General features: G+C 39.1%; 2 protein-coding genes across 7 annotated transcripts in view; one reads left to right on the top strand and one right to left on the bottom strand.

The window, feature by feature from the left end:
- Nucleotides 1-19,083, bottom strand: part of PLAG1 (PLAG1 zinc finger) — a 51,522-nt gene extending 32,439 nt beyond the window's left edge. Inside the window, 1 exon segment of the mRNA XM_032679502.1 lies at nt 18,886-19,083. The gene's annotated coding sequence lies outside the window, so the exon portion shown is untranslated.
- A 210-nt stretch (nt 19,084-19,293) lies between these two features.
- Nucleotides 19,294-24,243, top strand: CHCHD7 (coiled-coil-helix-coiled-coil-helix domain containing 7). 6 transcript variants are annotated; one of them, XM_032679470.1, is made up of 5 exons: nt 19,320-19,437; nt 20,159-20,348; nt 22,150-22,221; nt 22,784-22,882; nt 23,686-24,243. In XM_032679470.1, exons 3-5 carry the CDS (start codon nt 22,168-22,170, stop codon nt 23,785-23,787), a joined length of 255 nt encoding a protein of 84 aa, XP_032535361.1. In that variant the 5' UTR covers nt 19,320-19,437; nt 20,159-20,348; nt 22,150-22,167; the 3' UTR covers nt 23,788-24,243. The 6 variants fall into 6 exon arrangements, with proteins under 6 accessions (XP_032535384.1, XP_032535345.1, XP_032535361.1 ...); XM_032679493.1 differs by lacking the exons at nt 20,159-20,348; nt 23,686-24,243 and adding an exon at nt 23,012-23,679 and having other exon boundaries at nt 19,294-19,437; XM_032679454.1 differs by lacking the exon at nt 20,159-20,348 and having other exon boundaries at nt 19,308-19,437.
- The last annotated feature ends 2,282 nt before the right edge of the window (nt 24,244-26,525 follow it).

The following is a 26,525-nucleotide window of genomic DNA, read 5'->3' as shown; positions in this document are numbered from 1 at the left end:
ATACTCTGGGAAAGCCATCCCTACTCCTGTAACTTTCACACCACCTTTGGTTTTGCCAGTGTCAGAAACAGGCTTTGATATACACACAAGTATAATTATTCTTCCTAAATAAAATGCAAACATAGAATTTGATCAGCATTTATCAGGTTAAATAAAAGTGCTATCATCTCAGGCCTTGATGGGACTGCAAAGGCCCGTGGTAACAGTTCTCTTACAACTCTTGATTTAATAGCAGGACAATTCCTCTGTTAATGTACACAGGAACTGACATTGCTTTCACTAGGTACAAATATGAACTGAAATCCAGCATATTTTACTACTGGCAGAATTAGTAGGGTCACATTTCACCATGCTGCCAAACACTTGCCATTATAAGACAAACTCCTCTATATAAGACAACTTTGCCAAACTGCCATTGTTTTGGCTGAAATTTTACAAATTAGTCTGCTACCCTGTTCTGTTTCTTCACTTTTTATTCATTTAAAACGGTGCAGCCATTTCAAAAACAAAGGTTAATATAAAATAGTTTTGTCTGGGTCAAAAGATTCTGGCAGACTTCTCCTACTTTTCCTTTTCCTAGTGTTTTGAACCCCTGTCCTTTGCGATGGAGACTTGAAATTAGACAGGGAGAGTGGTAGAGCTGTCATTCCTGAGAACTCTACCCAAATTTAACCAATTTTTGATTACTTATTCCACAAGCCCTTAAGTATTCAGAAATCAATGTTTTGAGTCAGAAAGCTGTCCTAGAAGGACTCTGATTCTATTAGAAATCTCTGTGTCATTTAAACTAAATGCTACAGAGAAGGTCATTAATTTTCTCGGTCCTTAGCGTGACTCTACAAGGAGTGATTTGCAGAAATACTTAGTGCCTGAAGCTGCATTGGGAGGCAGTGAAAGCTGCATTCTAAACAGATTATGAAGACAATGGTTTTGAAAAACTCAGCCTAGTAATCTCAGAACAGGTTCTTTCAAAAAATGCCAAAAAGTTTGAGTCTTAAAAAAACAAGTCTAAGAAAAAAAGCCACAAGAGTAATTTACTTTATTCTCACTCTGCATTTTATCCTGTGCATGCAACACAGGCTCTCCTCCTTTGGTATCAAGGTGCTTTACAGTACAAGTATCATGATGCAGGTTGGGCAAGAGGCGTCTCTCTATCACAAGAGGCAGAAACAACATACAAGCAGCTCAGTGTTTCACCAGGGTATGGACTGTGGCTGTAGGGCAGGTTTTCTGGCTGTAGGGCAGGTTTTCTCACAGTATCCAGAGCCTGAAGCAAAACATCAAACGTGCTAGAGAGCATACCAGAACTCTGTATAAATATGTTCCATTGTCAAAATCCATGCATAAGTTTCCAGCCAGAAAACTGGCTTATGAACTCCCATCTGCAGGATACATACAGCTCTGAGAACTAGCACCCCACTGGATATTTGCCTTCAGTGATTCAGGGCCTATAAAACAGGATAGCATAGGAGTGCCCATGGCAATGACTGAGAGGAACATAGTTTGGCTTTGTGTAAATGAGGGACAGCTGAATTTACTATTTGATTTAAAAACAGTAGTGTCAGCCACTGTTGTTAAATTAACACACAAAATTAAACAGGGTGCATACATGCAACCACAAGTACTCAAACTGCATTTTTCCCTTTCTTTTCCACATGTCTTAGTTCTCCTCCTTCAAGTAACACTGTAAGCTTGTCAGGGGAAGGACAGATGCCTGCTGTGTTTTGTTTTACAGCCTCTAGTACACTGAATCCTAAAAATGGATGTTACTTTTCTTTTTTCTAAGACATGAACAAAGCAACACAACTCCTAAAGCCTCCTTTAGTTCCATTTATTCTTACCCGGTCATCAGTGCTTAGAAACAAACATTCTTCCTGTCCACTGCTCTCCTGTGAAAGACCACAGTATCTATAGTTACTGGAGAGGAGTGCTTCAGTTATCTAGGCTCCAATCCTTCCCATGCTTCACTTTTCAGCTTGTCCCAGAAGGATCCTCTGCTTTCCTCTGCTTTCTCAGAGGATACCAGAACCAAGATTTCTCTCGTTCCAACAGCAGCTACTGAAATTCACTCTCATCACCAAGAAGCTCATCAATCTCTAAGAGAATCAAATACGAGGATCACATCTGAAACTGAAGAGCTGAAGAGTCACTTCTGATCAGCTTACAACTTCCAGAACCTTGCCAGGCATTCCCCAGTACAAGGAAAGAGGTGAGACTGCAACTCTAGCCCTAAGAAATGCTATCAAAGAACACAGGTTGAGCTTTTTTTTTTAAAAAAAAAAAAAAAAAAAAAAAAAAGAGTTACTAACTTCCCCCAAACCATTTTTCTTCTTATTTGTAGGCCTTCCTGCCAAAGGAAAGCATACTGGGCAGGTGGCACACAGAGTTGACACTGTGAAACTCTCACCGGAAGGATACAAATAGTATCAGAAGCACCATCCCAACTTCCTTCAAAATATCCACGATTTTCTAACAGCCCTGAGAAGCAAATACCATGATAATTTCCTATCCTAAGAATGGAATAACATGAGGGAGCAGGAGAAGAAGGGTTGTACGAAGAAAGAATCTATCCCACTCCTTTCTTAAGCCATGACTGCTTACAGGAGGCAATCTCACACAAATACAAGATATTTTTGTCTGATCTTGCTCAGCTGTTTCTCCTTGGACATTTGGATACCAAATTTATTAAAGACAATTCTGTATTTTTGGTTAAAGGCAGACTAAGAGCTTCCTCCTTAGAATCCATGAGAATTCCTCTTCAGTTCAGTGGAGCAGCACAAACTTGCGGCTAAGAGATTTCGGGCGTTAATTCTGAAAGGTACAAACAAACAAGCCGACGTCCAAGTTCACGCAAATATCCTCGCAGGGCAGCTGTTTATTTTATATGATTCTTCCAGCTGTGCAAAAGGTGCTCTTAAAAAGCAGAGCACATTGCAGAAGGCGGCGCAGTAGCTCAATACAACCCGCAGTATGGCAGAGTTCTTCCCTGGGGAGGAGACGGGGCACGGGCAAGAAGTCCAAGCCCAAGAAGCTGCTGTGGCACAGAACACAGAGCAGCAAGACCCAGGACCTGAAACCCTGCTGGCAGATGGACATTTCAGATAGTTCATCTCAAGGAATGTGTTAAGAATCGCACACAAGTATCCACTGAAGCATTCAAGTAGTCAGAGGATCGATATGTTTTGCAGGTATGTATATCCTTGGTCACAATGTGCTAGTGCTTTATCTACAAATTACTTGTCAATACATAAATAATACTCTGTCTCCTAGTGATGCTATGTCACAGAGCACCACTGGAACAAGTGGTGCAGAAATAAGCACACAAACATCTTTCTTTTGCAACTGATGAGTAATATGGGACTGAAAAATGATGAAAGCAGAATAGAAAAGCAACGTGGTACAGAAAAACAGTACATTAAAAAAAGGAGTAACGAAGCATTCAGGAAAGAATGAATCAAAACAAAACCCAAACAACTTTTCCTTTAAATCAAACATTTCAAAATACTGAACAATGAGATACTTGATTATGAAAAATCTTAACCTGCAAAAATAAAAGGGTCAGATCAACAAGGTGTTTTGAAGTATTATTAAAATGATGGTCCACCTGGAGAAGGTAGTTTCCAGATGCACTGACTACTCTGGACAATCTTATTTTATGCTCTCCATGTTTTCTTGGAGATATAAATGAAAACCACTGTTGAAGAAAGCTGCTGAAACTTGGAATAAACATGAAAGAGTAACAAGATGAGAAAAGCCATTACTAGACAGGAAAAGACAGAAAGCAGAAACCTGGAAAACCTGAAGCAAAATAACAAACAAACAGTTTAACCTTGTTGAGGACAGTGGGACATGGATAACTAGGAACACATACTCTCCTGGTCCTCTTTTACTATAAGGAATTTATCCCAGGTTTGACCTCTTGTCTGACTTGGCTTTTTAAATATAAAAGCTCCCCTTCGGTAAATACATTCTCATCTTTAAAACATAATTATCGTCTGAAAGTTGACACTAAAAATAGCATGAAGGAGCTTCATATTCACGTCTTCTTGATTTCTGTATCAATTTACTTGATTGCAACAGTCAAGCATATGTCCTCTGGTCCTCAAGACTCAAAGGAGTTCTGAACGTTAGTCCTAAAGCAATGTTTAACAGCGTGATGCTTTTCAGTTTAAATCCATGAATAATAGTTGAAATTCAACGTGTAACTGTAAACACATTAGGTATAAAGAACAAAGCAGTCAAAAATGTTTACTAACTTTCTTAAGAAAAGCAAGTATCTGAGCAAAAAAAAAACCCCAAATTAGGGAAACACAAAAAAAATAAAAAGAATACATATTCCACTAATCCATACTGGCATGCCAGGAAAACTTAAAGACAATTTGGAACAAACTTCACAAATTCTTACAATTAGGAAATACATGAGGAATAACATCATGAATAAGTCTTCAAATTAGCAAGTGACCAAGAAGTATACACTTTGCCAATTTCAGTTCAAATCAAAATACTTCATGATACAAGCATATTTTTAGTACTTTTACAAATAAATGAGTTCTTTGGAAAAAGATTCTTAACTCATTAACATTCCCATTTTTTCCCCTGCAGTGTCAGAAACAGCCATTTCAAGATGACTTTTACAAATCTGTAAATTGAAAGGAACACTTAACATGTAATCTCATATGAAGTTAGTCTGAAAAAAAAGGTCAAAAATCTTTTAAATACGAATCTTGGAAAAGTTAGGGTTCTTTTTTTCCTTTACTTTAACGACTGTCTGAACTAACTACTGCACTAACCTGATGACACACTTATTTATTATATTTTCTTATGCCTGTTATTCACTTGTTGGCAGTAATACAATTTCATTTAGCAATAGCTTGGACCCCTCAGTAAGGGAATGTGTACATAGTAGCGCTCTAATCTTGCTGCCCAGCTGCTAAGACAGTCACATGAGTCACTTGCTGCCTTTAGAGCAACACACACCACTTGCTGAATTTAGAGACATTCTCTGTTTCTGCACTGACCATACATGTCAACTGAGTAATACCCAATCCTAACCACACACAAAACTCACTAGGTGTTTGTTGTTGGGTTTTTTATATTTAAATCGGTGAGTCAAAGAGTGTATTTCTTACTAATGCAGTTAACTACCCAGCTCCACAAAGTGATTTATGTACCACTTTCCAGCATTATCATTCTCACACCAGTTAGGTTAACTTCAGGAATCATTTCAAATGTAGGTAACCTCATCTAATTGTTCAGTGAAAATCCAGTCCCGGAAGAATGAAGAACTCTGTCTGCCAGGACGATTCAGTATACAGTTCTGGAACAAAACACTTTACAACAATTCCTGCCTTATCAGGATTTTAAACTGCGACTGTTTGGAACACCACCTTATTCAACAGTCTATTTAAAAAACAATTTACATAAAGACTGTCAAAACTACTTCCACATAGCACTTCAGTCTACTAATACATATAACTCCTTGTGGAAAATACTCTATTTATTAACATAATCTATAGGTGTTACGTAGGAAGTGCTATCTCATACTGTTTGGTACGCTGCCTTACAGCAAAACACTGTGAGGAGACAGTTCTTTGGGCTGTCGCTGCATCCCCAGTGTAGGCCTGAGGATGTTTCATTTTACTCTGTATCACGTAATATCCTCTTTCCCACTTCCCACCAAACCCGAGGAGCCTTTTAGATTATACGAAACACACTTCTACAGTCCAAAAATACGCTGGCACAAATTCCAAAAGATGTTTCAGTCGGCCTGAAGAAGAAAGCAGTGTATCAAACCTTACCTAACTCTGTTTCAATTACGGCCAAGCTTGCCTTGAAACAATCCTTACAGATTTCTTGCCAGTAGGAAATCACAGTAGGCAATGTCCCAGCTTGCCAGTCAAGCAGCAGCACATTTTCAAGTTAAATACTCTAATCTGTCAGATAACATTAAATAGAGCTCCATAACTAGCCAGAGTAGAGTATCAAGTAATAACAACTAACTAAACTTTTCATTCATGTTGTATCAATCTGAATTAACATTTTAAAAAATAAACTAAAAGGATTATTTCTACGCTGTTTCAGCAAACTTTGCACTGTAATTTAACTAAATACAAGCAAATTCCTTGTATTGGCATTTATTACCTAAAAAATTCTAGTCACTGAGGTACACACTGCCAGTCAACCTCCAGTCAAATTTCAGATTAACACCCATATATATATACTGTTCTTACAAGCAACATCTAAGATTTCTGAAGTCAAAAGATAGGGCAGAATTATTTTTTTTGTTGTATTTTTGCACTTTACAGAATTTTCTGCCAAGTCAGTATTGCGGTTTCCCACGTCTCTGAGACTCTTTACTCAGCAACAGTATACTATTACAAACATTGAAAAGACAACTTCAGAAAACAAAGTGGCAGAGGGACATGGGGCAAGATTAGCAATTGAAACAACTAATCCAGACGAATCTCAGTGTCTCCAATCCAGCTGGCATAGATTCGCACACCCCTTTATCTTTCCCCTAATCGGTATAGCATTCTATTCAGGTATTTCACTATCACAACATAATAATCTACATCAGAATTAGGAATTGCTACCCCCTCACGCTGTGAAAAAGTTTTGGCATATGCCAGTTTTAATCATCAATTTGTCTTGAATAGCCAGAATGCCTTAAAGCAGGCCAAAACATGCTGACGTATAAAACAATTCTTGGAAAAAAGTCTGCACTTTGATAATGAACGTATTACACAGTCTATTAAAGAAGTTTCTCTGCTTAAGAATTCAACTTCATGGGCGTATTTCTGGGACGTCCTGAAACCTTTCAGATGGGCTCTAGTAAGAGGTAGCTGCTTGGGATAAAAACGTTGCCTACAGAATGATGTATGATGGCTTAGTGGATTAGCACGTTAAAAGTATAATCTCTTTTGACACAGCTATTTTTAAGGGTTCCTAAAAAAGAGTATAAAATGTTAATTCTGTTTTCCAGTAAACATAACTTTTGATCTGCTGAGTCAGAGGTGTTATGCATAATAATCACAGCAGGAGTACAATGCTATTTGTATTTTTTTGCAGGAAAAAGAATGAGCACAATTCTGTGCAAATAACAAGAAAAAAAATAATCACAGAGCAGAATTCAGTTAAGGGCAAATACACCAGAGGAAAACTGTAGTTCTGGCAAAACAAAACAATTGTTTTCCTAGGTAAAATCCACACTTCTACAGAGTCAACTCCAGAGCCATATAACATTCATATACAGGTTTTATAATATGCACTTTCAACACTTGACTAAAATACTGTGTGCTACTAAGTCAGCACAGTATCACTTTTCTATGCATCACTTTTAATTCTGAATTCAGACCCACAAAACCAACAAACTCACTAACCTTAGAAAGCACTTTATCATGCACTATCTGAATGTAGCAGAAGAGCTTTGTGTTTGTACAGCTCCCAAAAATCATCATGGAAGATTCTGAATACCTATGCATGTCTAGGTACCTAACCTTTTCATCTCAAAAGAATAAGCTATGGATGTACATGGACACAATGTAATTTTTTCTTTGGTCAAGTTTTGAAGGTTTTGTTATTGAAAAGTACATTCTTCTAAATGTACATAATATATTATTTTAATAAATATACTCATATAGCACACATTCCCTTATTGAGGGATCCAAGCTATTGCTCAGTGCATCTTTTATGACATCTAAGTATTATTTACTTTGTTGAAAAATATCACCAGGTGAGTATAGTAGTTATTTTTCTTTGCTTTCAAGACAGTTAGATATTTTTCAAACACTCTAACTTCATATGTGGTTACATTAATTGCCCTTTCAAGTTAAGAGACTTGTAAAATCATCCTGAAGTGTCCATTTCTGATACTGTAGGAAAAAATCAAAATGACAGTGAGCGAAGGAAGGATCTTATTCCAAATAATTAATTTATTTGTAAAAGCCAGAGTAAAGCAGTTCCCTGCTCACACTCTAGAAAGCAACGAGTCCTTCACTGCTGGTCTGCTCCTTCCACATTTAGGACACTGCAGTTCCATAATTAAGCAGCATCCCCTGCCGAGAAGCACATGACTCTACTGTTCCATGATGTACCCTCAATGACCACCAATTTCTGAATGAACCTGAAAAAAATACTGGTTTTAACCTGTAAAAAAACCTGTTGAACAGCTTGATTCTGGGCAACCTTAAAGATCACCCCTTTTTGTGAGTGCTACCTGAAACAACCTCAAATGCACATCGCAATATTAAAAAAAAAGAAAAGTTCATGGGGAAATACCACTCGCTCCCTGAGCAGCACTTCAGCTTTAACACAGATCTCTCATTCTAAGACAGGTTTAATATGTTAGCACTACAGACCATACAGTTACTACTGTATAGTTACTAATGACCTACCTAGAATTTGATAGATGGAAATGGTGACATTTGGAAAGCATGAAATAGAAGCTTCACATCTTGAAGGTCACAAAGAATTGTTAGCATCCAACTGGATTTTGATAAGCTTTGTCAGAGGAACCTGGGACACGCATTTTTATTGACAGCTTGTTCAATTTAATTTGTTTTCATTTATAGCAAAGCACCGTTGAAAAGGCAAAGGAGACTTTCAAATAATCTGGTCAAGATCAGACAGGAAAAAATTTCCCTCTTCCACCAAAAAATTCTGTAGTTCATATCATTTAATAACTTTGCCAGCCACTGCAACACACTAAAAAAAATACCAAGAAACAGACTTCCTAAGCAACTGACAAATGCAATAAGTTGAGGTGAGAAAAACCAAAGGATTAATTTTTTACCTCCACATAACCAGTCTAAAAATACCCAAAGCAAGAGGATAGAACACTTGCTCTTCAGGCCAGAATTCTGCCATGCATTGGGAGGGGAGCTGAAGTAATTTTGATAACATTTGCTCTCAGATGCACCCCCAAACACAAAATCACATCACAAAATAACTAAACTGTTAAGTAACAGTTAATTCATTAGAGGGATACAAATGCAATATGATCTTTGTCCAGCAGAGACCTTACAACCTTCCTACAAAGGCCTAAGTTACAAAAAATTTGGATATATTACAGAATTGTAGAATGGTTTGGGTTGGAAGGGACCTTAAAATCATCCAGTTCCAATCCCCCTGCCATGGGCAGGGACACCTTCCACTAGACCAGGTTGCTCAAAGGCCTTGAACACTTCCAGGGATAGGGCACCCACAACACATCTGTGGGCAATGCGTTTCAGTGCCTCATCACCCTCAAAAGTAAAGAATTTCTTCCTAAAATCAAATCCAGTCCTCTGTCAGTTTTACCTCTTGTCATATCACTACATGCCCTTATTAAAAAATCCCTCTCCAGAGGCTGTTGTCAGCCAAAGTGGTGGCAAATTTAACATGTATTTGGGAAGGAAGAATTAACAAATCAGTTATGCTCTGTCTTCTTCAAACTATGAGTCTCACTATCCCAATGTAAGAAATGGGATTTAAGTACTGCTTCACAGAACAGTTACAGAGCACTTGCAACCTGACAACATATTTCTGCCTGCCTTTTTGCTTTTTTGTTAAGCTACCTACATAAAACTTTTATGCTAAAACTACCTTCAAATACCAAACTACCTCCTTTATGATGAAGATCTTAGCAGAATGGATTATTTGACCTTCAATCACAATTTAACAACTAAAACTATGACAAGAATAGGAGACATCCTTTAAGTCTTAAGTCCATTAAGTTTAGGGCATCCATTAAATCTTTGAGGGTTTGCTCAGAGTTGAGAGACTTTCTATTGCTTGGTTCCTATTAAAAACCAGATACAATACTCAAGTACTTATTCAGACATAACCTTTAGGAAATTTAATCTGCCTAATGAAGAATTACAGAGTTCATCTCAAGATAACTGAACATATTATCAGTTTCAAGGTTGCAACATTACTGCGTAACTGATATCACAAATAAAGGACTGAGAGGCAGTGATTTAAGTTGCCAGAGCCCCTTCTTGATCACACCTCCCTTATCATTCAAGGTTTGAAGAAAAATTCAGTCTCGTTTTATGTTCAGTATTTTTATTAGTCAAACTATAGAAAAAATAAAAATAATAACACATATTCAACCTCCCCAAACTAAAGCACCTTGCTACTCCAATTAAATGGATGAGCAATCAATGCAGCTAAAAACTGCTTAAATGAACTTTCCTTTCAGTACAAATATTGAAGTATAATGAAAAGCAAGAAGTTTGTTTTACATAATACAGAGATAAAAACTGTACTAGAAACCAAAATGTATTACTCAAGATGAACTTAACTTACTTGTTCTCAAATATTCTGAAGTGGTCAAGTTTTCAAAGGTGATATAATATTATACTGCAGGGGAGACCTCTAAAACTATTTTTTGTTCCAGGAAACTCATCTCATCATTTAACAATACTGAAAGTATAATCTAGACTTCTGTTTGCCTTCTACAGCAATTCATACTAGGAGTGTGTTTGAGTAATTCTTATGAGAAATAGATATAGTACATATTTGACTAATGCTACAAGGCTACAAAAACTGACATCTTTTCCTCATAAGTTAGTTTAACATTCGTCCAGTTGGGGTCTATTCCCATCATCCAAACATCATTATGACTAAGTTTCCTGTGTTACTCTACACACAATTTTTATACTTGTAGCATCACCAGCTCAAGTTAATGACACAGTACTCCTCAGCACAATTTTTGTAGTACTAAAATTATCAATATCAAAACTTAATGAGACACAAATTCATTCCAAGAGAATAAAAGAGCTTTAAGTAAGTGAAATTACTGCTGGGTTCAGAAAAGAGTGTATCCAGATGAAAAGATACTCTCATGCAGCTAAGACAAAACCCCTTTAAAATTATAACTGGGAAAACATTACATTTTACAAGTAATGAGAAATTAAACGAGTTTGATATAAATATTTCATATACACTTTTTAAAGTAATTTCAACACATATTAAAACCAGCCTGAATAATTAGGATAATTAACATATTAGGATTCTGGGTTAACTTTTTAAGTAAAAAATAATGTAACTTTGTTGTTTAGGAATAGAGCTGATTTCATTGTACTGGTATGCTTATAACTGTACTTAAACACCATTTAAAATAGCATGTAGCAACACCGTCCTTTGACAGACGCAATAATATTTTTATTACTTTTTCTGAAACTGATTAAAATATAGCCATAAGCTATATGTTTGTGCTGGGGCACAATTAGAAGTGGTTTAGTCTAAACACAGTCCCAGTATTCAAAAGAATAAAAGAAAACTGTCAAGTCACAGAGGAAAAAAAAAATCCAAATATTTAAATTAACTGGCATCTATTGTGATCAGCTATGTCTAAGTTCTTCTCTAAGCTACGCAGTTCACCGTTTCCTAGTGTCCTAGATGAAACAAATTATGCGAGTATCGACCACAGTAACTTCCAGTGAACAAAATAAGCTTGAACAATGTCTATGTTTAGCTTTTAAACAGAGCATGAAACCCTGGCAGGATTTTCTATTTGTTTTATTTTAGTTTAATACTCACTCTTCTTAAAGTACTTGTGAGGAGAAGAGCACCAGTAACTGATAGCAGGTAGCTAACACCATAAATTTACACCTTTGTAGTGTATCGTCTTATGAAAACATAAGAACAGCTGCAGGCAATTTCTACTTTTACATATTTATATTGTATCTATACTTGCATGTGATAAATGCAGTACTACTAAGCCTTGCATGTAGGCAGCTGCAGTAAATGCACAACTAGTATAAATGAAAATTCCACACATGACAGTAAGAGTTTGAAGAAACTTAACATTTACAAACTTGTAAATGTTTTATTACTAACTATACTGGCTTGATTGAAATTTAATAGCAAGCTGCCAGAATCTCTCTTTTTGCCTTTTCTTCAAAAAGGTCTCTTTTAAAAAAATATTCCTATATCACAACTGATTCAAAAGACATTACATTCTATCTGAACAGCCAGATGTTTCCTTAAAATGTGTCTGTGTATCTATTACATATAAATGTAACATTCATGACAAATACATATACCACACAGTAAAGAGCTTTATTAGAAGTGACAAGCACTTGGGACAGTAAAATCTGATTTGCATACACAGGGTCTTTCTGCTGTTCAAACACTTAGTGTAATGAGACCTCATTAATTCAGAATCAGGTGATTTGCAGGGCTTTTTAGAAAACTCATGCACTAGCAAATCTGATACCCTGTAGTACACAAATACATACTCAATACATGAAGAGGGAAGGTAAGTTTTCTGACATTCTCCTTCCTTTCTGATTACTTGGCAATTCACAGTAAATGTGCATAAGGCAAAATCAACCATCTACATCTTATTTCATATGAAATACTTCATGCTTTGCAGACTGCCAAATCTGATGTGACTCACAACCATAAAGAAAAGCTCTTATGGTTAGTAACACAGTGTCAGGCTACTAGGTAAATTACCTGTACAATACATAAGTAAATCTATGCGCAATCTGCAAAGTTAAATGATATCAAATAAAGTATTATTATAGCAATATGGAAGAGATTATTATTAGTTATCCTAACTTTAGTGAAAAAACAACTTTGACAAATAATTCCCTTTAAACACCTTCTAATCTGATTTCTAGGGATATTCTCCTTGAGAGAGGAATTTAGCACATTAAGTGCAAAAGAAGATTATAGCAATTCAGTTTACTGTAACAGACACTTTTTGCATTTTTCCAAGTTCCTTTACATAGTTATTTCTTAATTACTTCTGATGGCAATTCTTAGGTTTTACTTTGCTCATTCCCACTTGACTTTCTCAAATCTGATTTGAGCTGTTTTACTTGAGAGTTTTAAGTTACTGTTCTGTGTATTATAGCCACACTTGTCTATATTCGTTGTATCTATCTCACTTTTTGGTTTTATACCAGTTCAGACCTGTTTTTTCTTTTCCTCTCTTTCCTTTCCTCTAAACAAATAAAATAAAGTTATGCACACTGGGCCACATGCTACTCTCCCCATGCCATCTTGCAAGTCTATCAAAACCACAAGGGCTGAGCATGAAAAAATAGCCCATCGCTCTGGACAGGTATTTCAATGCATTTAACAAGGTATTTTTACAGTCTGGAAAGACAATGAACTAGGAAGGGGACAGAAGTTATTACAGAGAAGGCTATAACAGAAACTAATTTATTCCTTCAACATGAGAATAACCACATATTCTTTTCCACTCCTCACTGTCCAGTATGTACTTAGTCAGTCACCTCAAAACTCTTTTATGTACGGGGGTTAATTTTAATGCCATGATCCTACAGTAACTGCTTACTAGACATGCAGGGTCCATTTAAATATTAATAATTTTAATATATTCTATGAGAAGGCCCCATACTTTAAAACTGTTAGCACAAAGCTACTTTAATAAGCATTTTATATCTTGTCAAAAATTTAAAAAAAAACCCTCTCATTCTGTTTATTTTTGCTATTCGTCTTAAGATGATACAATAACAGGTGAACACTGATACTGAAGCAGATAAAAAACACTTTAACGAGCCAATCTAAATAAAAGTAAAGCTGAACCTGCAGCAATGGTGACCAGTTCTGCTAAATATTACATTTTCTATAGTTGCATACAATTAGAATTTCCTGCATTTGATATTTGGTGGAAAACTGTTCATTTAAAAGGCATTAATAACTGCAATCTATGTAATTTCAGATAAATATTTCTTGAAAAATTAAAACATATATAAGCATCTGTATAAGTGATTATATTGAGAGTTAATCAATGTTTTACATTCAAGTTACAAGATCGCACAATTTAAAAATCAATATAAATTAAATTAAATTCTAGATGTGGGGGTTTTTTTTGATTAGCAGGAAAAATACACAATTCTCTACTATCAAAATGCTCAGATAAATGCAAAAAAACCCCTACACTTCAAAAATTTAAACATTTTATATTTGATCAATACAAATGTTACTTTGGTCTAATATTTGAATTATTTTTAAATAGTTTTTTAAGGCTACCTAAACATTTGGTAATTGGTTAAAGATGCTTAGAAGTTCAGTGGATAAATACTGCTCATTTTTTTCAAAAGCTCTGTAAGCTAAATCTTTTCTAGTAGCAGATATTTGGAGAATATCTCCATGAAAGCAAGTGCTCTATCACTTAGTGGTGATGACTGCTAGCTCCTTTTAACTCTACACTGATTTGAGAACGGTCTAAGTGCTCTAACATATTTCATGTTTTCCAGAATATCTCCCCTTGGTAAACAGATAAAGTTGTTCAAGAACCCTCCCAAAAAGCATTTGTTCACAAAATCTAGTTTTAACAACATAAGAAGTTATAAACAATTTTATAAAAAATTTTTAAAACTTATGTTTTAGACTCTGAAGCAAAACATCCATTTTAACAAAATAACCTTGAACAGTTGCAAACAGTGGTTTATTTAGAACATGAGCAGTACCCTCTTTAACCCATTAATTTTAAAACACATGTAATACCCTGAAAGGAGGAGACTTAAGGGCACCATTTTGACTAACTAGCTGCAGAGATGGACAACCATTAGAAGTGTCTGTGCTTAGTATGTAGTGCTTTTTGAAATTACACAAACTTTTTAAAGGTTTCTTAATTTAAATCTCAAAAGTTCTATGCTGGGAAACTAATTTTTTCAGAATAATTACTAAATTAAAAGTACACACCAAGAGACACATTTGAACTAAGCATTCAAGGAAAGCTGAATGCATATCAATTTAGATTCGTGTATTTGCTTGTACTGCTGTAGAATACTGCAGTTATTAACTTTTAAACAGTATTGAACAGGAATGATAAGTATCTAAGAAGGATTTTAACACATTTACAGCTCTCCAGTTTACCTACAAAAAGTAGGGTAACTTTACCAACAATAGCCCATAGCATTTGTTTCTTCAGGTGTTTTAATTTTAGAAAATCTTGAAAAAATCATACTGTATCATGTATAGAATCAAACCAACTCATAATACAGGAGATTATCTTAACTCTTAGAACTAAGGAAGCTTTGAAAGTTACTTTCTATTTTTATTAAAAAAACACTTCATCACTGTAAGAAAAATTCAGTTTTCTACGAAAGAGAGTAAGTTCGTAAAAAAAAATCCTAAACAACATTTATTTTCTGCTATTATTATCACCATCTGGACTATACCTTAAATTAAACCTAGTTTAGAACAGCATCAAATTCTGTGAGAACACCCTTTCCTCTTTCTCCTCCCTATGTCCTGAATTTTGAACTACGGTTGGATACACCGAATTTAATTTGTAATACATAGCTGTAAGTCAAGAAAGATACTGCACTACATGTGCTTCTTTCATGTTGTTATTACCAGTGCCTATACCTATTTTCAGCGTTACAATATTAATGAATAAGAAGTTCTTAATTAGGTAAAAACATAGTAACATATTAAACACTTCATACTGATGGTCACAGATACAGCATTTGAAGAGTTCTTAAACACTGTTCTCAGTACCATTAAATAGTTTATTTAAGTTAGTTCTGCACATCTACTAGTATTTGTCTATCTACCCTGGTACATTAAAATCACCAACACATAGTGTACTGCTATTGATTTATCAAATTTCTATGCATTCCAGGGTAATGTTACTTCAGTCAATAAAAATAATAGATCAGGTTAAGAAATATTCAGAAAGGAACTTTTAAGTCTGAATCTCTAAACCATAAAAGGCAGTTTTGGAAAAATGTTAAAGTTCATTCCTTTACACAAACTGATTAATCTTTCTTCCTTAATGAGCCTTTTTTTCTAGCCCAAAAGTAGTTAATGTGATTTAATTTTCACAACTGTGAGTCACTGGAGAACTTTGAGATTTCTTCCCAAATTTTTAACCACCAGGCTATCTAGACAACAAGCTTCTTTGGTCACCCTTGTAGCAAAGGTACAGATCATTTGTGAGCACATGCTATTGAACACAGAGGGCTATCACAACTGATACTCAACTTCCACAAATTCAAAGAAAACATTTGCTGAAACAGCCTGCCTACAAGTTCAGTACTTCAGCTTTGCTCTCAAGAACCACATACCTGTATTCAACTTTCAATCCAGAATTAAATACAAAGACTAAAAAAACCAAAGCAAATGTAAAGGAAACATTGTAACTCTCATAAAGATATAAAATTATCATGTTAAGAGGCGATGTTAATTTTTTTAAATAGGATATTTCACTGAAAATTAAAATACATAGGAAATAATAGGGATAGGCAGAGCATTTCACATCATTACAGTTAAACATTTGCAAGTTAAAAATCAAGCATAAAACTGTATCAGCCAGAACCCATGCTAAAAGCATGCATGCACACACATATGCACACATATACATGAAACTAGACCACAGTTAGGATGATTTTTGTTTCTTTAAACAATGCCTGAGGCAATTCTTCCAAGTGATGCTATGACTACACAGCTAAGGTGTACTTATAAAGAGCCCCTACTTTGGCCAATTAAAACCCACAGCTACTTTCACTATTTTCAAAACCTTTGGGGACTGTTCAGGAGATTCAAGTACAGAACAAGCTTTTCAACAAACTCAGGTGTTCCCAACAAAACTGAATGTATTCAAAGTAAAAATAATGCACTTCACAACTTTTACAAAATGTCTATGAAATTGCCCTACACTCATAGGGAATTCATCTCCTCCCAGGGAATTCACAGCTAGCAGAACAGCACTAGGTCTTAATATTAAACAACCTGAGACTATTTTATTTCTGCAACATGCATTCCAAAAAATGCTCTCCAAAACACAGCATCTCAATTAATACACCAAGAAAACTCCCCTAAAGACCTGCTACACACAAAAGAATTGCTTTGATCCCAACGAATCTGCACGTTTTTCCGTGTTATCCTGCCTTAATTTATCAGACCAGGGCCGATTTGATAGCTTTCCATTAAAAAAAAACCAACAACGAACCATCCCTCTGCTAAAGGCAGAGGTGCTGCAGAGGTGATGATAACCCTAGGAAAAGAGAAGCTGTCTCTTTAAAATGTCCTGCTATGTCCCTGATCCCACGTGGAACCAACATCAGCAGCACTTTCGCATTAACTTCAATGTGAGGTGAGATGAGGCATCATTATTTTATATAAATAAAACGAGGAGACTGCAGATACATTCTTTGTAGGAGACAAACAGGTGAACTGAACGTGCCAGGGAAATCAGCAACCATCCGCAGAAGAGGTGCCCTGCCCCTGAGCCCTCTCTTCTTTCCCTATGGAGCATTACCTCAACCCCACACTACTCTGAAGAATCCAGTTTAAATAGAGGAGGGAGCTACCAGGAAAACTTGAAATTCAAAGACAACGAAAATGCACTTTATAAACCGGAAAGGTTTACTCTTTGCCTCACACATCCTAATTAGATCAGGAAAGTGACACTACAAAGGCATTACATTCCGGTCCGAAAAAAAAAAAAAAAGGGAAAGAAAAAGACAGAGGCAAAGAAAGGAGCCCCCATCTCCCGAAACCCCCCCAAACATACCGAAAAAGCATTAAAAAAGGAAGTTATAAAGCAGCACATAAAGCATTTATCTTATCTAGGATCACTCCACATTACCCCCAAGTTACACACTTTCTGCACCATCATCTCCCCCTACCTCTCTCTCCTGAAAGGGATTTTCACGTTTTCTCATTGTCGGTGGCGAGTTATAAGAGGCTTTTGCCTTTCCAAAGAATTCATCAACAAAAAAAAATAATAAATATTAACTCCTTGCTCCCTGAAACCTTAAAACGGTCTCGGGAAGCCACGGGTTTTATTCTGTTACCTTGAGGAAGAAAAGGGGGAGCAGCTCCGATTTTTAGGTATTTTTTGGCATTTTTTTCTGATTTTTATTTTGTTATATGCCTCAGTTCTCCCTCCATTTTGGTTGTTTATGATACTGACAACAAGCTGTCCCTGCTCTCTCTCTCTCTCTCTCCGGATCTCTCCTGCTTTCAGTTAGCAAAACCCCCCTCCCCAATGAAACACGACTCAGCACTTACTTGGGTTCACACTTTTCTCTAAACACATACCGATGGGGAAGGGAAAAGCTCCTGGGCCACTCGGAGGGAGAGAGCAGGCAAATTCGTTTCTTTATTACGAAAAAAAAAACTTTTGTCCAAAAAACGACGGGAAAGGGGGGTCGAGTGCCCCAAAGTCACTCCGGATCCCCCCAAAGCCGCAGCCGCCAGGTCCGGGGGACACCCCACGGGTAGCCGGGTCCACGGGGGAAATTTCTGTGCGAAATTTGTCCGGTTTGAGGCGGTGGGCGAATTTATATTAATTTTTTCCCTCATTTTTCGGCACCGCGGTCTCTAATGTCTTCCGCTCCCTCTCTCGCCGCTCTCGCCGCTGTCACTGCATTCACAGCACAGGCTCCGGAGAGGCGAGGAGGGGAGGGGGCGGCCGCGCAGCTCCTGCCCCTGCCCCTGCCCCGCGGCCCCGGCCCCGGCCCGGCGCGGGGGTCGGCGGCGGGCACCCCGCGCCCTCCTGTCGTCCCCCGGGCAGCCCCGCCGCCTCGCCCGCTCGCTCGCGAACCAACATAGCGCCGCGGGGAGGGAGGGGAGGAGTGGAGGAAACTCCTGAGAGAGGTTTTTCTGAAAATCATCTCTTTCTCCCCGCGAGGGAGGGGAAGGGGGGGGCACCTCTCGCCTCGCCTCCCCTCCCCTGCTTTTCCCCTCGTGGGGGGGGGGGGGGGTCCGACGCGGGGCGGCGGGGGGCTGCGGGAGATGGCGGGGAGAGGGATGGAAGGGAGGGATGGTTAACACAAACTTTTCCTCACTGCTCGCTGCTCCTCTCTCCTCTCCCCCCTCCTTCTCCTCCTCCCCCTTCATAATTTAAATAACCCTGATATTTCCCTGCTAAACCCCGGCGCCTGCCCCCCAAACCCGCAGCAGACTCACCGCGGGAGCCTCAGCATCCCCTCTGCGCCCCGTTTCCACCCTTTACAGTGTTCTCCGATTTTTCTGTAATTTTTTCCCCATATTTCGGGCTGGACGCGGCGGGCCTGGAAATTGTTTGCTTTCCCGTCTTTCCAGCAGCCATTGTAGTGTATGCGCTGCGGTGCAGCCCAGCCTGCCGCACACGCCGCGCCCACACCGCCCGCCGCCCACACGCACCGCGGGTTGGACGCCTCCCCCAGTCAGTCAGGGCCGCGGCCGCGCCCCGCCGCCGGCGCCTGCGGGCCGCGCCGCCCGCCCCGTTGGTGGAAGGAGGCGCCGCTCACGGCCGGGGCGGGCGCGACGCCGCCGCCATTGGCGGCTCGGCCGTGCCACTCAGCACCGCCGGGGCGTGGGCGGCGGCGGCGCGGGGCCGGGGGGAGCCGCGGGGCCGGGAGCGGGGTAGGCTGCGCCCGTACTTAAGCGCGCTGCCCGAGCCGCTGACGTCTTTCGAATTGGAGACGGGCTGTCCCCCTCCCGCCCCGCGCTCCCGCGGACACGGCCGGGGACGGAGAGGTGAGTGCCGCCGGCGGCGACCCGCGCTGTGCCTGCTGCCGCTTCCCCTTCCCGGCCAGCGGAGGGGAGGCTCTCTCGCCCTTCGCCTCCCGCGGGCCGGGCCAGCTCCGCTCGGGCCCGGTGGCGGCGCGGCCCGGGCACCGCTCCCTGGCGGCAGGTGGTGCCGGGGGGTGGCAGCGGGACCGACCACGGGCACCGACCCGGACCGGGGGAAGGTGGCGCCGGGAGCCTCAGGCCGCTCCGCCGGGGGCGGGGGACGGCAGGGGCCGGGCAGTGGGCACCTGGATGGGCCCCGGCCCCCCTGGGAGGCCGAGTTCGGCCGGGCGGCAGCTCGGCGGGGCCGTGCGCCCGGGTCCGCAGGCTGCCGCCTCCCGCCCCCCTCCGCCGCAACAGCGGTAAAAGCCGTAGGGTTTTTAATACGGCCTTGGCTTCAGGGTTTAAAGTTTAATAAGCTAGTCTGTATTGCGGCATAATTAGCGATTTTGCATGCGTATATATGCATTTAGAACAGACCAAGCGCTTTTCAATGGGAGGGAGCCTGTAGAGAAGTGCCCTGATGGGTTTATGAACTGAAAAAGCCCACGGGCTAAAGAGTGCCAGCAACAGCCCTGGTTCTCTGTGGTACAGTTAGCAACTGTTAATGTGTTAAAACATAATTATAAACTGCGGAATAGACAGGTCTTTGGTTGTGGTTGGGTTCTGACCTGTGATCTGAAAGCAGGAAGGGAAGCCTGTGCATATGCAAAACCTGGGAGGAGGGGGAAGCTCGCTTCCTGCCCAACTGCTCATGCAGTCACACAGCAGCATTTCGGCGTGACCCGCCTGCCCTTCCAGCTGATAATGTTTCAGGTCCTGAAGTACTTCGGAGAGGGGGAGAGAGGAACACGCGCAGGAGCTATCAGACCTTTTCGGTAGTACTAAGAATGTTTAAGCACATGTCTGCTCTGAGCTGAGCAGCTTCGTGAGAACCTCAACTGCCTGTTCGTTAGTAGGTATTTAGTGCATTGTGCGCATTGTTCCTTAAACCAGGCAAGGTAGCAGACTCTGGTAGTGTAATCATACTGAAAGCGTTAAGTACAGTTTGTACAATGAGCGCTGATTATGACAACGGATCCTATGAGTCACAAACACTCTTTCAGAGAGTAAGTCTGAAGTCAAGCTAATACTGTACACCTTAAGGCATGTCTGCTTAGGTGGTAATATCAATGAAATGCAGAATTATAACACAGACACAAACGAACATCTAAAAATGTTGTGTCTTTTATGCTGACTTAAGTGAGGCATTGTGATGTGCTGCTTTTGCTTTCTGCTGCTTTTCCTCTCCCTCCTCCTTTCTTGAAGTCTGGGCTGATACTAGTATACCTGCTTGTGTTTCCATTTGAGTTGGAAGTGCTGGATCAAAAATACTCTTGCACTCACAAAAAAGGCAAACATTTGCCTAGCTTGTAAAGTTAATTTAAGCAAGGGATAGTTCTCAAAGGCAGGTTGAAGGGTTTCCCGATGCTGTTCGTTAAAAGGCCCATTTGCAGAAGACTATCCTATGGAATGCAGAGAGAGTATACATGCACAGGATGTAAAATCTAGGGCTTGTTTGCCGAGAATGGCTTACTTTTACCCAAAGAAGAAACCCCATCTAAAACACTGTTTTCTGTCTGTGAGTTACAAAGAACAGTATTTGATTTTTGTTTGCTGATATTAAGCAAAACTGGCTTTTTACTGCAGACTTGCAATATCTTTCCCTAATGTGAACAGAAACAAGTTTAAGTTTAGAACTTTTAGAGAAAATAAAAAAATGAAAGATGCAGCTCAGTTTCCTTCATCAGCAGTATTTGCGTCCTGAGTCCTGTTCCTGCTTGCATTGCCTCAAACAGTCATCTGGTCAACATTAATTTATTTTTTGTTAGATTTAGTATTTGTTTGGAACAAATACCTGCACGGCCATATGTGTGCCAGAGGCAATGTATAGGAAGTTGTAAAGGGAAAGGGAGTCTGCTCTTCATCTTGATGTCATCATCTTGGATCAGTGTAGGTTCTTGGCACTGAATTCTGTGTCTCTTAAGCTTACAGTTCCTAGAGTCAGTGTCAAACTACTAAAGTGTTGAAAAATGTGATTCAAGCTGTCACGCAATTGTAAGTGTATCTGGTCCCACCTTGTGGGGAAACCATTTCTCTTTCTATTAAATATTTGGTACAGCATCACAGGAAGTAGTTGGGCACTTGTTGTACCTGGGAAAGCTCAGTGAAGATACAGATGTAATTGAGCTAAGGAGTAGGCACAAATCTAGAAAAGTTTACTTGCACATTCCTCCCACACGCTGTTAATTGAAGTGCCTACAGTGTGTTGGCTGTGAACAGTTTCTATGGAGTTGTTTCTCCTAAACGCAGTCACTTCCTTTGTGATATCATGGGCTAGTGTGAGAGTTACTGCACTGACTCCATTCTCTGCAGAAATTCATCAGGGAGTAAGCAGTCTCGGTGATGGGCTAAACTTGCCTGAGTTTTCTTGCTGTTACTGCTTTTGAAATAACATTTTTGCAAAAGAAGTTTGGTAGTGGTTTGGCTTTTGCTTGTTTGTTTTTTTTTTTTTTTTTAAAGACAACCAAACTCTGTGTGTTATTACAAGGCCTTTATAACATGTTGAAGTTCAGACTTAATCCTGAGTTACTAATAAAAGTAGATTGTTAACTTGTTTATTTTCTGTTTCTATCCAAGGTACAAGTGTCTGTCTAGATGTCCAGGCATGCACAAAAGCTTAGAGATCACGATATAAATCCATGTGTAGCGGTAAGATGATCAAATTGAGATTTCTCTTTTTATGTTTTGATGTTAAATAATGCAGTTTCTAGAGGCCTTTTTCAGGAATACCACTCTTACATTATAGCATTTTCCATAAAGAGTTTCTTAAGACTCTGAAGATGGAAGAGCTGAAGATCATCCATTATAGTAAGCGTGAAATAATGAGTAATTCCCAATAAATAGGAGTGATACAACTGATAGCAGTCTCTTTTAATTTTCTGTCCTTAGAGCCTGAAATCCTGGTTAGACCAGCTTGGTTGTTTTTTTAAAGTCTTTTATGAGTTATACTAAGCATCATTGTAAACAATTATTCTGTGGACTCTATCCTTACTGTTTAAAGAGTACTAATGTCTGTTACCTCCAAGTGAAGTCACTACTTGGAAGTACTGATTATCCTTTGTGATAGATGTTCCTTTGCTCTCTTTGATAGTATTCTTTCATCTGAGAAGCTGCCTCCTATCTTCATAGATATTCTGGGACTTGTTGAAATATTTAAACACTGATTACAGTAACTTCCCTCAGCTCTGAAGTATATTTTCCCCTATTAAAGGAAACAGATGCCACTACAAAATGTCTGGATGAAAACAACTATAAGAAGGATATGTGTACTGCTTATTTTTTGAAGTACAAAAACTGCAGAAAATTCTGGGTAAGCACAGTAGACTTTCTAATTTTTACTCCCTGTTTTGCTTTAAGTACGTTACTTCTGACACACTGGTTTCTGAACCCTTCAGACTTAGCTAATGCTGACTGCTGCTGTTTTTATGGTAACTTACAGGTCCAAGTAGTCTCAGTATGTGTTGCTGGAAGACTTAAGCAGATGCACATCAAAGCACTTCACTCAATTCTTCTAAGTTTACCCTCTTAGGTTGTGTGTTCTGCAGTACCTGATGTTTCCCTCTCAATTTGAGTCAGATATTTCTGGTAATAAGTTTTCTTTTAAACGTAGGCAATGAAAAAGTTCTGAGGTAAGGTAAGGTTATCTGGTTTTCCATTCTTTTGGATCATGTTTGCTTTAACTTAGGATAAAGCTTAGGAAGAGATCATTCTTATTTGGTGGTTCATTCTTAGGAAGAGTTCATTCTTATTGCCTTGTCTCTTGTGGTAAAGAAGTATAATGAGGAACTACGTGTTTTTGCTGTTTTCTTTCCTTATGCCATAGCAGTAAAGAGTTTTTAGCTTAGCCTTTAAATACTTGGCAAACTGCAAAAAACCTATTTACAGACAGCTGTGCGTTAGTCTGACAGAGTGTAACGGGAATATGGATTTCACCGTCTTCTGAAGCAGCAGGGTAAATACTTAATCTTCAATTAAGTACTAGTAAGCTTAGTTATAGAGTATCTGGTTCTTGATATATTGGAAGTTTTTCTGTTAAAGAATCTTGTTCGTTTGGAGCTCCGAAGCAGAGATTCTGAGAAATCTGTTCTCATGGTCATTTTATTCTATTTTCAGCATGCCATTATGATGCAAAGGAGAAGAAATGGTGTGAAACCAGAGATGCCCTCAGCAGACGAGAGAAAGAAAATCTTGGAATCAATGGGGAAGCCCTACTGACTAGAAACTTGAATTGACTGTTTTCTCTGTACATATGAAGACTTACCAGCAGCAAGTTACTGTTTTATGAACTGAACTCTACAGTTGTCATATCTTGGATTAAAATAAGATCTTAAGTTTTGAAATGTGTGAGCTTTCTAGGATAGAGCTTCCTGGTTTGATTCATACTTCCTGTCATGGGAACTTGGCCTTTTACTGGAAGACATGAGTATCAACGCAAGTTATGTCTAGATACTTTTGGAAGTAGAAACTAACTTGCTGTGAAATGCTAAATATAAAATTAATGGGACCTGCAGAAAGTCTGAGTAAAAAGAGAGGGTGATAAGTGTTGCAGTGTGATTCTAAGACTGGAGCAGGTTGAGAAGCTGGTACATGCAACGTGTTTCATGCACCTGGCTATTCTGCCCAACAGTATGGATTTACCATGTGTGGTCTTATCACTCTTTCCACATGTGTCGAATTCTGTGTCCCGAGTTTAAATAAGACTGTTCATAAACTAAAATCCTAAATGCAGCAAGCTTGTTGTTAGGTCTGCCACTGTACTTGTCAGTGACAGCAAAAGCTTGCAATAAATCAGATCTGTAAGCTTTGCTTGTTACAAGGTTAGAGAGGTTGATGAAGATAGTTCAGACCTGAGGAATTCAGTTCTGAATAGTACTTTCTGTGGATAGTAAATAGATACTTTGCTGGTGGGCAGGCGGGGGGGGGGGACTTGCAGACATGTAAACATATACTCTGAGTGACATGGCAGGTTTAACTATAGTACATCTATCTAAGACTCTGGACAGCTGAAGCTCTGGGTTTAGAAATGCTTACTCATACAAGGCTACAAGCTCAGTTTGAACAGGTACTGTAATCTTAAGTAGGATTGATTCCTTAACTAAACGGAACAACTAATAAGTGTAAACAGGTTGCTGTCTAGTGGAAATAGTGTCTTCTTACCTTTTGCCTTCTGATGTCGTGGCTTAAAAGCTTGAACCCTGTGGCAAAACAGAAAAACTACTATCATGAGCTCAGGTTCCATGTGAAATCCTTTAGTACTTACTGGGATCAAGTTGGCAGAACTCTGGCTGACCTCATGGAGGATAGTGTAAAAGTGTTGTCTCTATTTAGACTGTTTGGAAAGTCTTCATGGCTTCCTGTTTCCCCTGTCTGGCTTGCCTTGTTTCTTTCCACTGGAGGCCTATTTCTATGCTTGCTGGGATTTTTATGTTGTTTCCACCTGCCCCCTTATTTGATCTGACTAATAACTATACAAAATCTGCTTTTGCTCTTCCTTTCTGTTCTCTATCTACATCTGAGTTTTGAAAGGATTGATCCTACCCTTTCTGTTATTGGAATAAGTGTGTAACTCTATGCCTTTTGAGCATGCAATTCTCTGAGCATAGCTGTGCAGCCTCTAAGCCATGTCACAAGTTTTCTTGTCAGTTCCTGGCAAGGAAAATGGACTTTCTTCAATCAAGATCATAAGATTCTTAATTTCAAAGTACTTTCTCTGCACTTAAATGCAAACTTTGACATTTTACTTTTTTTTCCTAGTGTGGAACAGAGAAGAAATTTTCATTCTAGATTCAAGGGATTGCTTTTGTCCACTGCTTCCTTGCCACCTTCTTCCAATGCCCTCCTACATACCAGTCTTTTTTTTTTTTTTTTCCCCATTTGGCACCAATTCATTTTTTTACTGATTTGAGTGTTTTGGTCTGTTCTTATTCCATCTTTTTTCTAGCACCTTTGTTCTGTCTCTGATCTAATGACGTAGTGTTGCAATAATGTTCTAATACATCTCCTTTTGAAGGTCTTGTGCTCTGTTCTTGTCATAGTGAAAGAACTCCTTGCTTTCATTAGTCAGACTTAGCCATAGTACCTCCTCATTGGCCATGCCTCTCTCAGCTGCAATTTTGGTGGAGCTATTGTCCACTTTTCCTTAGGGTTGTGTCTCTCTGGACTCCTAGTTTTGCTGCCTTGCTTGCCTAAGGGCACCTTCTCTCCTACTTGGCACGAGTTTGTCATTTGGCACCTCTGCCGTATCTTTGGGCATGTTCTTTGCTCCTATGGCTTTAGCTACTATTCTAGTGCTTGCTGTTTTTCTGCTGCTGTGCTCTTACACTCTGGGCTCACAGTAATTAAAACATATATTAGATATTATACAAAAGAACTTATCCTAAGTTTTCCTTTCAGGTTTTTTTTCAAGTATGGAAATTCTTTTTCCTAGGTAAACTGTTGCATTTACTTTTTTTTTTTCCTGCCAGTATTTGCTTGGAAAGTTTCCACTAGTGTTCTTTTCTTTTGAAGGTTGACTGACTTATCTTTAGACTTTGATAGGTACTCTGTACTGCTTTGTAAAGAACCAGTGCTGGACTTCAGAAAGTCAGAAAAGGAGGTGCATTCTCTGCTTTCAAGTATCATTACAAGAATGTGGGATCACAGGTTAGGCTAAGGCACATGTAATGAAAGAACAGTAGTCTAATATTAGACTTCCTGATCATCAGTGGACACACATGGTGAGCTGTCTGTGGGTGTTACAACAAAAATGAGTTTAGTGTAGAACTGAGAGCAATTTAAGCAGGGAACTTGTAGATTTAATTCAGGTGATCAGTCATCTGTTGTAGGGAATGCCACTTATTTCCATTGCATATGCCTTATAGTTACTGTTAAGTAACACAAGTTTACGAAAAATCGTGGAGAGCAAGAAGTTTTCTTCCTTGTGTTATAATGTCTCAAGAGTGATCTGTTAGTTG

The sequence above is a fragment of the Chiroxiphia lanceolata genome, chromosome 1 (genome assembly GCF_009829145.1).
Source record: "Chiroxiphia lanceolata isolate bChiLan1 chromosome 1, bChiLan1.pri, whole genome shotgun sequence".
Classification (NCBI taxonomy): Eukaryota; Metazoa; Chordata; class Aves; order Passeriformes; family Pipridae; genus Chiroxiphia; species Chiroxiphia lanceolata.
The sequence above is the reverse complement of the archived record's forward strand: the minus strand, read 5'-3'. Positions and strand labels throughout refer to the sequence as shown.

What these genes read in the sequence shown, in the direction of transcription:
- CHCHD7 (XM_032679454.1), top strand. Translation starts at nt 22,168, where the DNA reads ATGTCCAGGCATGCACAAAAGCTTAGAGATCACGATATAAATCCATGT. An exon ending in ATATAAATCCATGTGTAGCG is followed by an intron (nt 22,222 to 22,783) that starts GTAAGATGATCA and finishes CCCCTATTAAAG; the next exon opens with GAAACAGATGCCACTACAAA. An exon ending in AAAACTGCAGAAAATTCTGG is followed by an intron (nt 22,883 to 23,685) that starts GTAAGCACAGTA and finishes TTCTATTTTCAG; the next exon opens with CATGCCATTATGATGCAAAG.